Raw genomic sequence first — 12,475 nt, forward strand, 5'->3', positions numbered from 1 at the left:
TTTTCTTTTCTACAGCTCTCTAGATCTCTGGATCAAAATATCCATATTTAGTAAACATTCATATTTAAATCTTTTTGCTTAATTTCAGTTTGCTAATTAAAAGTAGAAAATTGTCTTATACTTTGCTCTAGGTTCTTGCTTACTGATAAGATAGCCAAGATGAGTATTAACATTTAAGATTTCCTTTAGTGATTTCACAATAAGGTTCTCCACAACCTGACCTAAAGGTCTGCAATAATGCCTGACCATCCTAGATCTTTCTGGTCAGCTCACCTAGTCTTCCCAGTGCCTGTTTCTGTCCTTCACTCTCCTCAGCCACTTATTTTCAGAGTCTTAGCAAAAGATCTCACCTTCTCCTAACCAGAGAAAACAGAAGTCATCAGAAGGAACTCATTCAAATTCCTTCCACCAAACCTGTAAACTTACTTGCATCAGCACCTGTTCTTGCCTCTACTTTTACATCTAAACCTTGTGCAAGAAAAGTCTATGCTAGATGCTCCTACTTCCTTAATCCCATTAATCACTCAGTCTACCATAGTCTGGCATACACCCCACTACATGACTATAACTGTCCTAGCTAAAGTTACCAAGGAACAGTGGATACATTTTAGTCTTCACATCTACTGCATTTGATACTATTATCTATTCTGCCCTTGAAATATTCTTGGTCTTTAATTTAGTTCATCCTGTTTTCTTAGTTCTTCTTTCCCTCTTTTTCTTTTTTTTTTTTTCTTTTTTTTTAAGTCTGCATTTGGGTTCGCCTGCTAGACCTCAAGTGCTTGTATTTCTCAGAATTCAATTTTGATCCTCTTTTCACCCTGCACATTTTCCCTGGACTGTCTCATCCACAGTCACCTTTTCCATAATGGCTTCAACTCTGTTTTCAACCAAACTTTGTCTTAAGCCTAAAACTTTTATTTCCAGTTTCCTGTAGAACTCTAATACATGGTCTGAAAGTGTATCAGACTCATGATATCTAAAAGAAAAGGTATAATCTTTACCTCAATTTATTTGTGGTCATCCAAGAGATGCTGAATTATCTCTCTTCCCACCTGAAAAAAAAAAAAACCTTGTCAGACTTTTGTCTTCTTGGATATTCTACTTTTCTTTCACATGCAGTTTATTCCATCACCTTTTCTGAGAAGCCTTCCTAATATCTCCTCTACCTTGTCTTCTCCCAACTCCATCACTGCTACTCTTAGATACATCCTTCATTTTTCTCCCACCATAACCAGTGCAGGAGCAGAGACCTAAAGACAGAGAAACATATACCATACTTCTTACTTTATTTGGCTGCCTCCCTTTCTAGATTGAGTACCTGAGGACAGGGATTTTTTTCTTCTTCATCATCTGTAAAGTCAGTATCTTGTACAGCGTCTAGAAATGGTCAGCTCATCTAAATGCTTAATGAACAATTAAGTATAAACTGTTAGAAATGTTCTGTGAGTTCTTTGACTTCCTGAGAGTATATTTCCTTTTTTCTTTAGTTAAAGAGATAGTGTGTAAGTCTGCATAAAATATAAAATAGATACATATACTAAAATTTAAATATTCTCTGATGCTAAAAATTTGGGCTATTTTGCTTTTCAAAGATTGCTTTTTATAATCATAATTTATTACTGTTAAATATCTATTTTGCCAAAGCTTATACAAAATACTCTTGAAATATCCTATTACATTATTGGTAATTGTTATATTTTATAAATTCTTGTTTTATAATGTCTTTGGTATTAGGGTAATGTTGGCCTCATAGAATGAATTAAGAAGTATTCCTTCTGCTTCTGTTCTCTGAAGGAGATTGTAGAATACTGGCAGAATTTCTTCCTTAAATGTTTGGTAGAATTCACCAATGAGGCCCTCTGGGCCTGGTACTGTCTGTTTTAGACACTTATTAATTATTAAATCAATTACTTTAATAGATGTAGGCCTATTCCGCTTGTCTGTTTCTTCTTGTGTGAGTTTCAGCAAATTCTGTCTTGTTCAAGTAATTGATCCATTTCATCTAGGTTATCAAATTTGTGGGCAGAGAATTGTTCATAGTATACCTTTATTATCCTTTTAATGTCCATAGGATCTGTAGTGATGTACCCTCCTTCATTTCTGATTTGGGTAATTTGTGTCCTTTCTCTTCTTTTTTTTAGTTAGCCTGGCTAAAGGCTCATTCGTTTTATTGATCTTTTCAAAGAACTAGCTTTTTGTTTCAATTATTTTTCTCTATTGATTTCCTGTTTTCAATTTCATTTATTTCTGCTCTAATTCTTATCATTTCTCTTCTTCTGCTTACTTTCAATTTAATTTGTTCTTCTTTTTCTAGTTTCCTAAGGTGGAAACTTAGATTATTGATTTTTAGATCTTTCTTGTTTTCTAATTTATGCATGCATTCAATTCTATAAATTTCCATCTAAGCACTGCTTTTACTGCATCCCACAAATTTTGATAAGTTACCTTTTCATTTAGTTCAAAATATTTTTAACTTTCTCTTGAGATTTCTTCTTTGACCCATGTGTTATTTAGAAGTATGTTGTTTAATCTCCCTGTATTTGAGGATTTTCCAGTTATCTTTTTGTTATTGATTTCTAGTTTAATTCCACTGTGGTCTGAGAGCAGACATTGTATGATTTCTATTCTTTTAAATTTGTTAAGGCTATGTTTTATGACCCAGAATGTGGTCTATCTTAGTGAATGTTCCATGTGAGTTTGAGAGGAATGTGTATTCTACTGTTATTGGATAAAGTAGTGTACAGGTGTCCATCATATCCAGTTGATTGATGGTGTTGTTGAGTTCAACTTCGACCTTACTGATTTTCTGCCTGCTGAATCTATTTCTGATAGGGAGGTGTTGGAGTTTTATTTCAATTGGAAATGCATGGTTTATTTAATAAAGGATGCTGATAACCATCCTTCTGAAAGAAAACTCAGACCTTTGGCTTACCATATATAAAAATAAATTCCAGGTAGGTTATAAACATTTAGATTAAAAATACCAATTTTAGGAGCTTCCCTGGTGGCGCAGTGGTTGGGAGTCCGCCTGCCGATGCAGGGGACACGGGTTCATGCCCCGGTCCGGGAAGATCCCACATGCCGCGGAGCCTGCACATCCGGAGCCTGTGCGCCACAGCGGGAGAGGCCACAACAGTGAGAAGCCCATGTACCGCAAAAAAAAAAAAAAAAAAAAGTCAATTTTAGAAAAAACTAGAAAAATATTTGTATAAACATGTGATGTAGGAGAGCCTTGCCTAAGGGAAGCAAGAAAATCCAAAGCCATAAAGAGTTTTTTAAAAATTTGTCAATGTATACCATAAACAAAAATCAAACAACACATATTAATTTGAAGAAAAAGTATTTGTAACACAAATGACAAAAGGTTAATCCTCATTATCAATAAAGAGCCTGACAAGTTAATAAAATAAATGTAATCTAATAGAAAAATATGTAAGTCATTGAAGTGGAAATTCAAATGACCAGTAAGCATATGAAAGAATGTCAACTTTATTAGTATTTGGGAAAGTGCAAATTAATACAACAGTAAGATAACCATTTTTCATCCATGGAAAAGTTAAAATGGTGAGGATATAGGTAAACTTTGTGCTTCATGGGTTGCTGGTGGGAATTTGAATTGATACTTTTTTGGAAAGTAGTTAGGCAATTTGTAGTCCAACTAAAGATATATGTGTGTGTGTGTGTGTGTGTGTGTGTGTGTGTGTGTGTATATATGGCCTTCAGCCTACAATCCTACCTTTGCCAGTTTATCCCATAGATACAAAAGCATATGTGCATGAGGATATTTATTGCAGTATTTGTAGTGACAAACAACTAGAAACAACCTGAGTAGCCATCTATAGGCTAAAGGAATGGTTAAATAAATTGTGATACATCTGTAGCACAGCTTCAAAAATATTAAAGTATATGTAGTTATTAAAAAGACATAGAGAGATGACCATGATATACACTAGAAACTGAAAAATAAGTATAGAATGATTCCATTTTATGTTAAAAAACAACTAAAATCCTTAAATATTATATATTTGTATACGCATGGAGAAAAGTATGGAAGAATACAAATTACAAATAATGTTACAAATACAATACAAATAACATTAGTTTCTTCAGTGTGGTGGCAGGGAAGAAGAAAAGGTTATTAACTTTTTCTTTATCCAGCTTTAGATTGTTTCACTTATTTTAATGGTCATATATCAGTTTGTAATTTTAAACTTATTTTATTTTTAAGAAGAGACATAACTCTAAGCATCTTAGCTTTTCCACTGTGTTCCCTAGAAGACATTAAAGTATAATACTATGCCCTTTGCCCGTTGTCAAGGATTGGTATTTGAATTAGGTGCTGTTCCTGCCTTTAAAAATGTTTTTTTATTCTAGCCAGAGAGATGGATTTAATAAATACAATAGAAGGTAAATAAAATAGTAAAATAATTTTGCTTTAGGTAAGAAATCAAAACAACATGAATGAGAACAAAGTAAGGCTTTTTAATTAAAATTAAAATGACTAAAAATAGCCAGTAAATCCCCAGATTATCTTTATGCAAAGAGCACTTTGCCTCAAATCAGAGAACTGTGTATTAAGCATCTTTCAAGACAAAGAAATCGTGTTTCAGGAAACATAGGGTTGGACACCACCCTGCCAAGGCAGCTGCATGCAACAGATATTCTTCTTTGTCCCAGACGAACCTGTCTCACAACTCTTATTTGAGGGAATGTCTTCAGAAAGAATCACGTAGACTGGGATGTACTGATGGAGCCAAGCAGTATTTGGATATGGGTGGAAACCAGGGCTAAAATGCCCAAGACATGGATGGAGGGATTTGGAGGAACACAGGGATCAGCTGAAGTAGTGAGATGATATTTCCATCTCTCTTTAACACAACTACTACCCATTTAGTCTTAACCTTTTTTTTTTAACCTTTATTATTTATTATGAACACCCCGACCAACTATTAGCCTGATGCTTAACTGGATTACGTCTTATGTCCCTCCTCCCTCTCTGCCTTCCCCTGTCTTTTCTTCTTTTTCCTTTCCTCCCCTTTTCTCTTCTTCCTATCTTTCCTCTCTTCCTTCTTATTTCTTATTCTCTATTAAATTAAACATTAGCCAAATCTTATCACTGTTTAGAGTTAGATTTTCTAATATAATACCATATTCTTTTCTTTTTTTTAACTGATTTTTTTGCTATTACAATTTTAAAAAATTTTTATTTTATATTGGAGTATCATTGCTTATCAGTGTGTTAGTTTCAGGTGTACAGCAAAGTGATTCAGTTATACATATACATGTATCTATTCTTTTTCAAATTCTTTTCCCATTTAGGTTATTACAGAATATTGAGCAGAGTTCCCTGTGCTATAACTGATTTTTATTTACTTTTCTAAAAACCTGGACTCAGATGTAAAGAAAAGTACACTGCTGATTCTATTGATCAATGTCATAAACCCTTAAATAAAACCTTAAATAAAACCCTTAAATCAAAACCCATAAATCAAAGTCCTAAACCCTTATTATTGTCCATTAGCCAGATGAGATGAGAGTGTTTCTCATTATCTCTTGGAAATTTATGTATCTTCTCAAGCTGTGCTTAAATCATGTACAGGTTAACTGCATAGGATTCTGTATAGTTATAATCATTATATTTTGAACTAAAAAATGAATAATAAAGGATTTTTAATCTAAAAAAAAACCCTGATGTTTTTCATATGCTCTATGATTACTTTTACTACCAGGGCTGATTTAGTATGTTTAAACTTTTTTATTTTATAATAATTTAGATATTAGAAAGGCAGTATAGTGTAGTCACTCTGGGTTTTTATATAGGTTTCAGGGCTTTCCCGGGATCAAATCTTACTACCTTTGTGGACTTGGACAGCAAGTTACTTCTTTCTCTGGGCCTTATTTTCTCAAATGTAAATGGGAATAATAATCATTGTTGAACAGTTTTATTTTGTTGGTATGGGATTAAATAGATTAACTCATGTGTAAAACAGTTCCTGACACCTAGTAATTACTTAATAAATACTGCATTTGCTATATTTTTCTTTTTTAAAAAAAATAAATTTATTTATTTTGGGCTGCGTTGGGTCTTCGTTGCTGCATACGGGCTTTCTCTAGTTGCAGTGAGCGGGGGCTACTCTTCGTTGTGGTGCACGGTCCTCTCATTGCAGTGGCTTCTCTTGTTGCGGAGCATAGGCTCTAGGCACTGGGGCTTCAGTAGTTGTGGCACGTGGGCTCAGTTGCTCCACGGCATGTGGGATCTTCCTGGACCAGGGCTCGAACCCATGTCCCCTGCATTGGCAGGCGGATTCTTAACCACTGCACCACCAGGGAAGTCCTGCATTTGCTATTAAATTACAGTTAATCAATTTAGCAAACATTGATTAAATACCCACCAGGTAGCAGATTTTATCCTAAGGGATGGGATTAGGTATATTTATTGATCATCTACTATTGGCCAGGCATGGAGACTGTAGTAGTGAATAAAAAAAAGTCCTGGGAACTTCCCTGGTGGGGCAGTGGTTAGGAATCGGACTGCCAATGCAGAGGACACAGGCTCAAGCCCTGGTCCGGGAAGATCCCACATGCTGCGGAGCAACTGAGTCCACGCACCACAGCTACTGAGTTTGTGCTCTAGAGCCCGCGAGCCACAACTACTGAAGCCCATGCGCCTAGAGCCCATGCTCCACAACAAAAGAAGCCACCGCAACGAGAAACCTGTGAAGCCACCGCAATGAGAAGCCCATGCACCACAACGAAAAGTAGCCCCTGATGGCCGCAACTAGAGAAAGATGGCACGCAGCAACAAAGACCCAATGCAGCCAAAAATAAACAAATTAAAAAAAAAAAAGTCCTTATCCTCTTAGTGTTTATAATACTATTAATGATCATTATTTATTAAAGGCATTATTTATTTGAGGCTGACTTTAAAATGTGATTGACTTTTAATGTTTTTGTTTGTTTAACTTTTAAATCTAGGATATCTTGTATTATGAGCAGCTTAAGACTAATGTGATACAACATGACCTTTTGGTGGACAGTTTAATTTATAAAGTAAGTAAAAGTATACATAGTTTTTCCATTTCATTGATATCATTAAGCAATTATTGAGTCTTCAACATGTAGGGACTGCACTATGCATGATGATACATATTAAACTTGAAAAATAATTTTAAGTGATCATTATACTTACAAAGTTAAGTTTGACCTTCAAAATTTGCAGTTTCTATTCAATGTTATCCTCCTTCCCGTTGAAACTGTCCTCATAATCCTTTCCTGACCCTCCCATTTATTGATTAAGAGAATGATAAGCATTTCCTGTCCTTATAAATTCAAGTTTTCCACACAAACTACATAAAAAGAAACTAAAAGGAAAATGAGATTATGGATTTTTTTTATCTTATTTGTCTCACAGTCTTTAGGGCCTGCTTATTTATTTTATTATTTTGAAGCCATGTTTTATTTTTAATTTCTTTTAGTTTCTAGACATATAGTTAAGCACGTCTCAAGTTTTATGATAAGGATTCATTGAGTTTTTGTTTCCAGGCATCTGATATTGAGACGAGATGCAGATGCTGAAAACGTGGTATAGGATATGACTGATTCTGGATTAATGATTGGGTTGTTTAAAAGACTTGGATTTTAGATTTAGAACTTGTAAGATAGAGGAGACGGGCATATTATTCCAGATCTTAGAAGCAGGGGAGAGAAGAACCTAAAAATTTGTCTGGGTAAAACATAACCAAAGTTAATTATAACAATGACTACTAGCATTTAATGATTGCTTACTATGTGCCATACATTGTTCCAAACTCTTTACATAGATTGTCATCTGATCCTGTTAGCTACCTTGGGTGGTAGATACCAGCATTTGGGCTGTAAATGATAAATGCATTTTTTCCTGGAAAAAACTTGCATTCTGCAAAATCATGCTTAAAAATAAGAGCTTATAGGAAAAATAGCACTTTTGTAACTAAAGTGCTAATAGAAACAATAATTGGGAGATGAATTGGACAACTCAGGCAGGCTGCTCCTGCAGGAGTTATTAAAAATGTACAAAAATAATAAAGTGTAAATGCTAAAGTAATGCAGATGGAAGTGGTGCACAGCACCACTGGGGCTGCTTTTCAGGTGGGCACAAGAGGAAGTGCAGAAGCTAAGAGATGTGCAAGGCTGGGGGTGTGCCTCTCTGGAGAGGGGGCCCCCGTGCAATCATTCATTTTCCATTCTCTTGAAATACAGTTATAAGGGCTCATGCCTGTGGAGGACTTTGTCCTTTCCTGCTGAAGGTTATAATTCTACTTCTGCTGTTCTGGCTTCCCTTTTTTAAAGAAAAATTGCATATGAACGAACACAATTTTCATGTTATACTGCCATCATTCCCTTACTCACCAGCCACATATTGATACATGTGTTGTAGCAAAACAGGAAGTACTATCATTTTACAGATGAGGGAACTGAGGTAAAGAAAGAGTAAAGAAATTTGTTTAAATTCATATATTAAATAGCAAAGCCAAGATTTGAATCTAGGTAATCTGACTTCACAACCGTACCTTTAACCACTGTGCTCTACAGAGAGAAAAGATGAGGAAATTTAAGAGGATGCAGTCTTTTGATGAAAAGTCTTGACTCTCACAGAAGTTTTTACATAGATTTGGATCACAGGTACTACTATTAACTTTGAGGTCAAATGATTGTGCTCAGGGGATTATTTTAACAACAGCCTAAGAGATCTTTTGGGCTTTAAGACCTTCAATCTCCTTTCTGTTCAAATGAGAGAAGACTCAACAAGAGAAGTTGTTCAAAAAATCCAAGAGTGCTAGCATGAGAGTTCTCTTTGCTGCCAACATGAATTTCAGTTAGAATCAGTAAAAAACAAATCTGTCATGAGAAAGAGGTAAACAGTTTGTGTCTGAAGAATTGAATATAAGTTCTGCTAGAATCAATCCTGACTGTCCACAACATGAGTGTTTTTAGGAAGATATCTGTCTCTGGTTGTTTCTGACTTGTATTAGTTGAGTTCTGCTGATCTTATTGGAACAACTCCAAACATTATTAAAGTCAGCCCTTGAGGAAATGAGCATTTTTAAATTATTTGAAGTTTCATTACAAGTCCCTTTGGCAAAGGCTCATTTTTAATTTAACTGAAAGTGAAGTAGAATTATTTTAGTGATTAAAGAAATTAATGAAACAAGGCAATGCTTATATACAGAACACCATCAAACCCTCCCTAAGCTAAAATATCTAATGGTTCTCTCTGGACTGTGTTTTTTTCCCACAAACTTGCCTTGAATCCACACCATCTACAGTTTTCCACCACTTGCTATGATGGACAGTTGACCTGTCAGTTTCTATCAGTGTTTCTCAACCTTTTCTTCATTATTATCCCTAAAGAGAAAATTTTCTCTAATATAAAAAAATTAAATACCAAAGAATAAGATTTTGGTGGGTAAGGATAAGCTTTGGAGGTCCACAAACCATTGTACTATGTAAAAGTTTTTGATCCCCAGGAACGAAGTCTCACCCCTTAGAGGCAATATCATCCTCGTTGAGATTGCATGGTCTCTGCCTCTGCCCACGTTGTGACTTAGACTGGCTCCTTTCTTTCCTCTTAGTCTGCGTCTTTCAGTTTTCCCAAGCGTAGCACACATTCACTACCTCCAGAGTCATCCACAGCTCATTTCATCCTCCTGTAATTGCTGCTTTGATCAATAGTCTGATTGAATTTTGTAGGTTGAGCAATATTATCATAGATTCCTGCAATATTTCTTTGTAACTGTTCCGATATTTCTACTATGTATGTTTTCTTGCTGGTGAGATTGAAGATAAACATTGTCTAGTTTGTTTGTTTGTTTGCTAGCAAGCAATGACTTGCAAGTGAAACATCACAAAAACATGAAAGATTTTTGGTATTTTGAGGAATGGCAAGAATGTGGGTCTGAATAGTGGAAGATGAGATTGGAACAGTAATTTGAGGCCAGATTGCTATGGTTGCTTTTGGATGTTGTGATTGCATCTCCTTTTCTAATTTTAAAACACCTAAATATTAGATTTAAAGGAGATAAAATTGAAATAAATAATAAAGAATTACTAATGGAACCAAAAAGACTGTGAACAATTTGTAGTCAAATAATGTGTCACTTATATTAGTCAAGTAAATTTATAAGTTTACCTGTGATAATTCTAGTGATAAAATCTAATTGAGAAGTTTATAATCATACATAAAAATAAAATCATTGCAGTATTATTTCTAGATGTTGCCTTTATGTCTTAGTACTATAGACATATTCATTTAGGTTCTCTTCAGTGCTCTCTACTTTTAATTATAGGATGTGAAATTGACAGCAAGCAATGATGATTATTATTTTGTATTTGAAGATTACTTATATCAGGTAAGTTGAAAAATTAAAATATGTAATGTTCTTGTTTTAAGTTCTCTAACTCAGGATACTTTAGAAGATATCTCTTTTGTTAACTGAATCTTCCTGAAATCCACTATGTTTATTTTTTATCTAATTAAATGTTCTAAGTTTGGGATAAGGTTAATTTTTGTTCTTACATGGGACTAGGTAGGAGAATAAGAGCTACATATCTGCTCCAACCAGGAGAGGTATATGCACAGATTTTTTTTTTATATACATGTATCAACTCTTTTTTACATTCTATTCCCATATAGGTCATTTCAGAGTATGAGTAGAGTTCTCTGTGCTGTACAGTAGGTTCTTATTAGTTATCTGTATATATATATAGTAGTGTATATATGTCAATCCCAATCTCCTAATTTATCCCTCCCCCCCCATAACCATAAGTTTGTTTTCTACATCTGTGACTCTATTTCTGTTTTGTAAATAGGTTCATTTGTACCTTTTTTTTTTAGATTCCACATATAAGCAATATCATATGATATTTGTCTTTGTCTGACTGACTTCACTCAGTATGACAACCTCTAGGTCCATCCATGTTGCTGCAAATGGCATTATTTCATTCTTTTTTTACGGCTGAGTAATATTCCATTGTATATATGTACCACATCTTCTTTATCCTTTCCTCCGTCAATGGACATTTAGGTTGCTTCCAAGTCCTGGCTGTTGTAAATAGTGCTGCAATGAACATTGGGGTATGTGTATCTTTTTGAATTATGGTTTTCTCCAGATATATGCCCAGGAGTGGGATTGCTGGATCATATGGTAACCCTATTTTTAGTTTCTTAAGGAACCTCCATACTGTTCTCCATAGTGGCTGTACCAATTTACATTCCCACCACAGTGTAGGAGGGTCCCCTTTTCTCTACACCCTCTCCAGCATTTATTGTTTGTAGAGTTTTTGATTAGGCACGGATTCTTAAATTGAATGTCCAGTTCATATTTCAGTCATCCCAAGACGTTCAGAGAAAGCATTTTACATGATAGTTTTCTATTAAAGGCCTTGAATAAATAATTAAATGTTTTGAAATCAGTTTGAAGCATTGTGATTACTCTTTGATCATTTCATGTGCTGATATTGTGGGTGTTTGGATTTACCTAGGTCTTTTTCATATCTACTAAAATAGAAACATCTTATCACAAATAGGAAATATGAAATTTATGTAGAATTGCTTAAATAATACTTTTTTAAAAGATCACACACACATAGATAGATAGATAGAAGATTAATAATTTGATTTTGAGTGAATGTCAACATGTGTCATGGAGAAAATATCTAGATTCCACATGACAATTTCTGCTTCATTAAATGTAAATCAGTCCCAGCTGTCTGGATTAGCAGGTTTCTAATTGGTAATAGTGGTGGTAGTTGTGCATCTGTTTAAGAAAAGAGTTAAATAAGATTCTCTCAAGAAGGTTTAATTAATCATATATTCCAAGAACTAAATTCCAACGATTTTATAAAATTTATTTATAAAGCTAAAATTTGAAATAACCCTGGAAACAATTTTAAGGAAGTTTCAGTGATTTTAAATGTGCCATTAATTTTTTTAATTTTAAAAAACAGTAAAGATTTAAAATCCCATTCTTCAACATAATTAAAAGTTGGAAAATACAAAAATCTAAAAGTTTATTTACTTATCTAGCTAATATGTAGCCTAGTACCTAATTCTTAGTACTCAGTAAAATTTTGAATGTACAGTAAAGTTAATGCTTCATTTATATATTAATGTTTGTTTCCATACTTAAGAAATATTGAGTGGAAATGATTAGTTTTGGTATTGTATCATAAGGAGGTCCACAGAACCATCCCTAGCAGAAAAATCAAAATCAGTGAAAATTATTTAAAAAACAAAAATATTTAAAGTATCTGGGGCTTCCCTGGTGGCGCAGTGGTTGAGAGTCCGCCTGACGATGCAGCGGACATGGGTTCGTGCCCTGGTCCGGGAAGATCCCACATGCCATGGAGCGGCTAGGCCCATGAGCCATGGCCGCTGAGCCTGCGCGTCCGGAGCCTGTGCTCCGCAACGGGAGAGGCCACAACAGTGAGAGGCCCG

At 34.6% G+C, this 12,475-nt stretch overlaps 1 protein-coding gene across 6 annotated transcripts in view; it reads left to right on the plus strand.

Annotated features, from left to right (window-relative positions):
- TBC1D19 (TBC1 domain family member 19) overlaps positions 1-12,475 on the plus strand; it is a 197,611-nt gene that overhangs the window by 95,268 nt on the left and 89,868 nt on the right. For all 6 annotated transcript variants that reach the window (XM_073805135.1, XM_033856908.2, XM_019928045.3 and 3 more), the window contains 2 exons: positions 6,976-7,050; positions 10,326-10,388. In XM_073805135.1, the coding sequence (XP_073661236.1) occupies positions 6,976-7,050; positions 10,326-10,388 (138 nt within the window). The remainder of the gene's footprint in view (positions 1-6,975; positions 7,051-10,325; positions 10,389-12,475) is intronic.

This window comes from Tursiops truncatus, chromosome 5 (assembly GCF_011762595.2).
Source record: "Tursiops truncatus isolate mTurTru1 chromosome 5, mTurTru1.mat.Y, whole genome shotgun sequence".
Taxonomy (NCBI): domain Eukaryota; kingdom Metazoa; phylum Chordata; class Mammalia; order Artiodactyla; family Delphinidae; genus Tursiops; species Tursiops truncatus.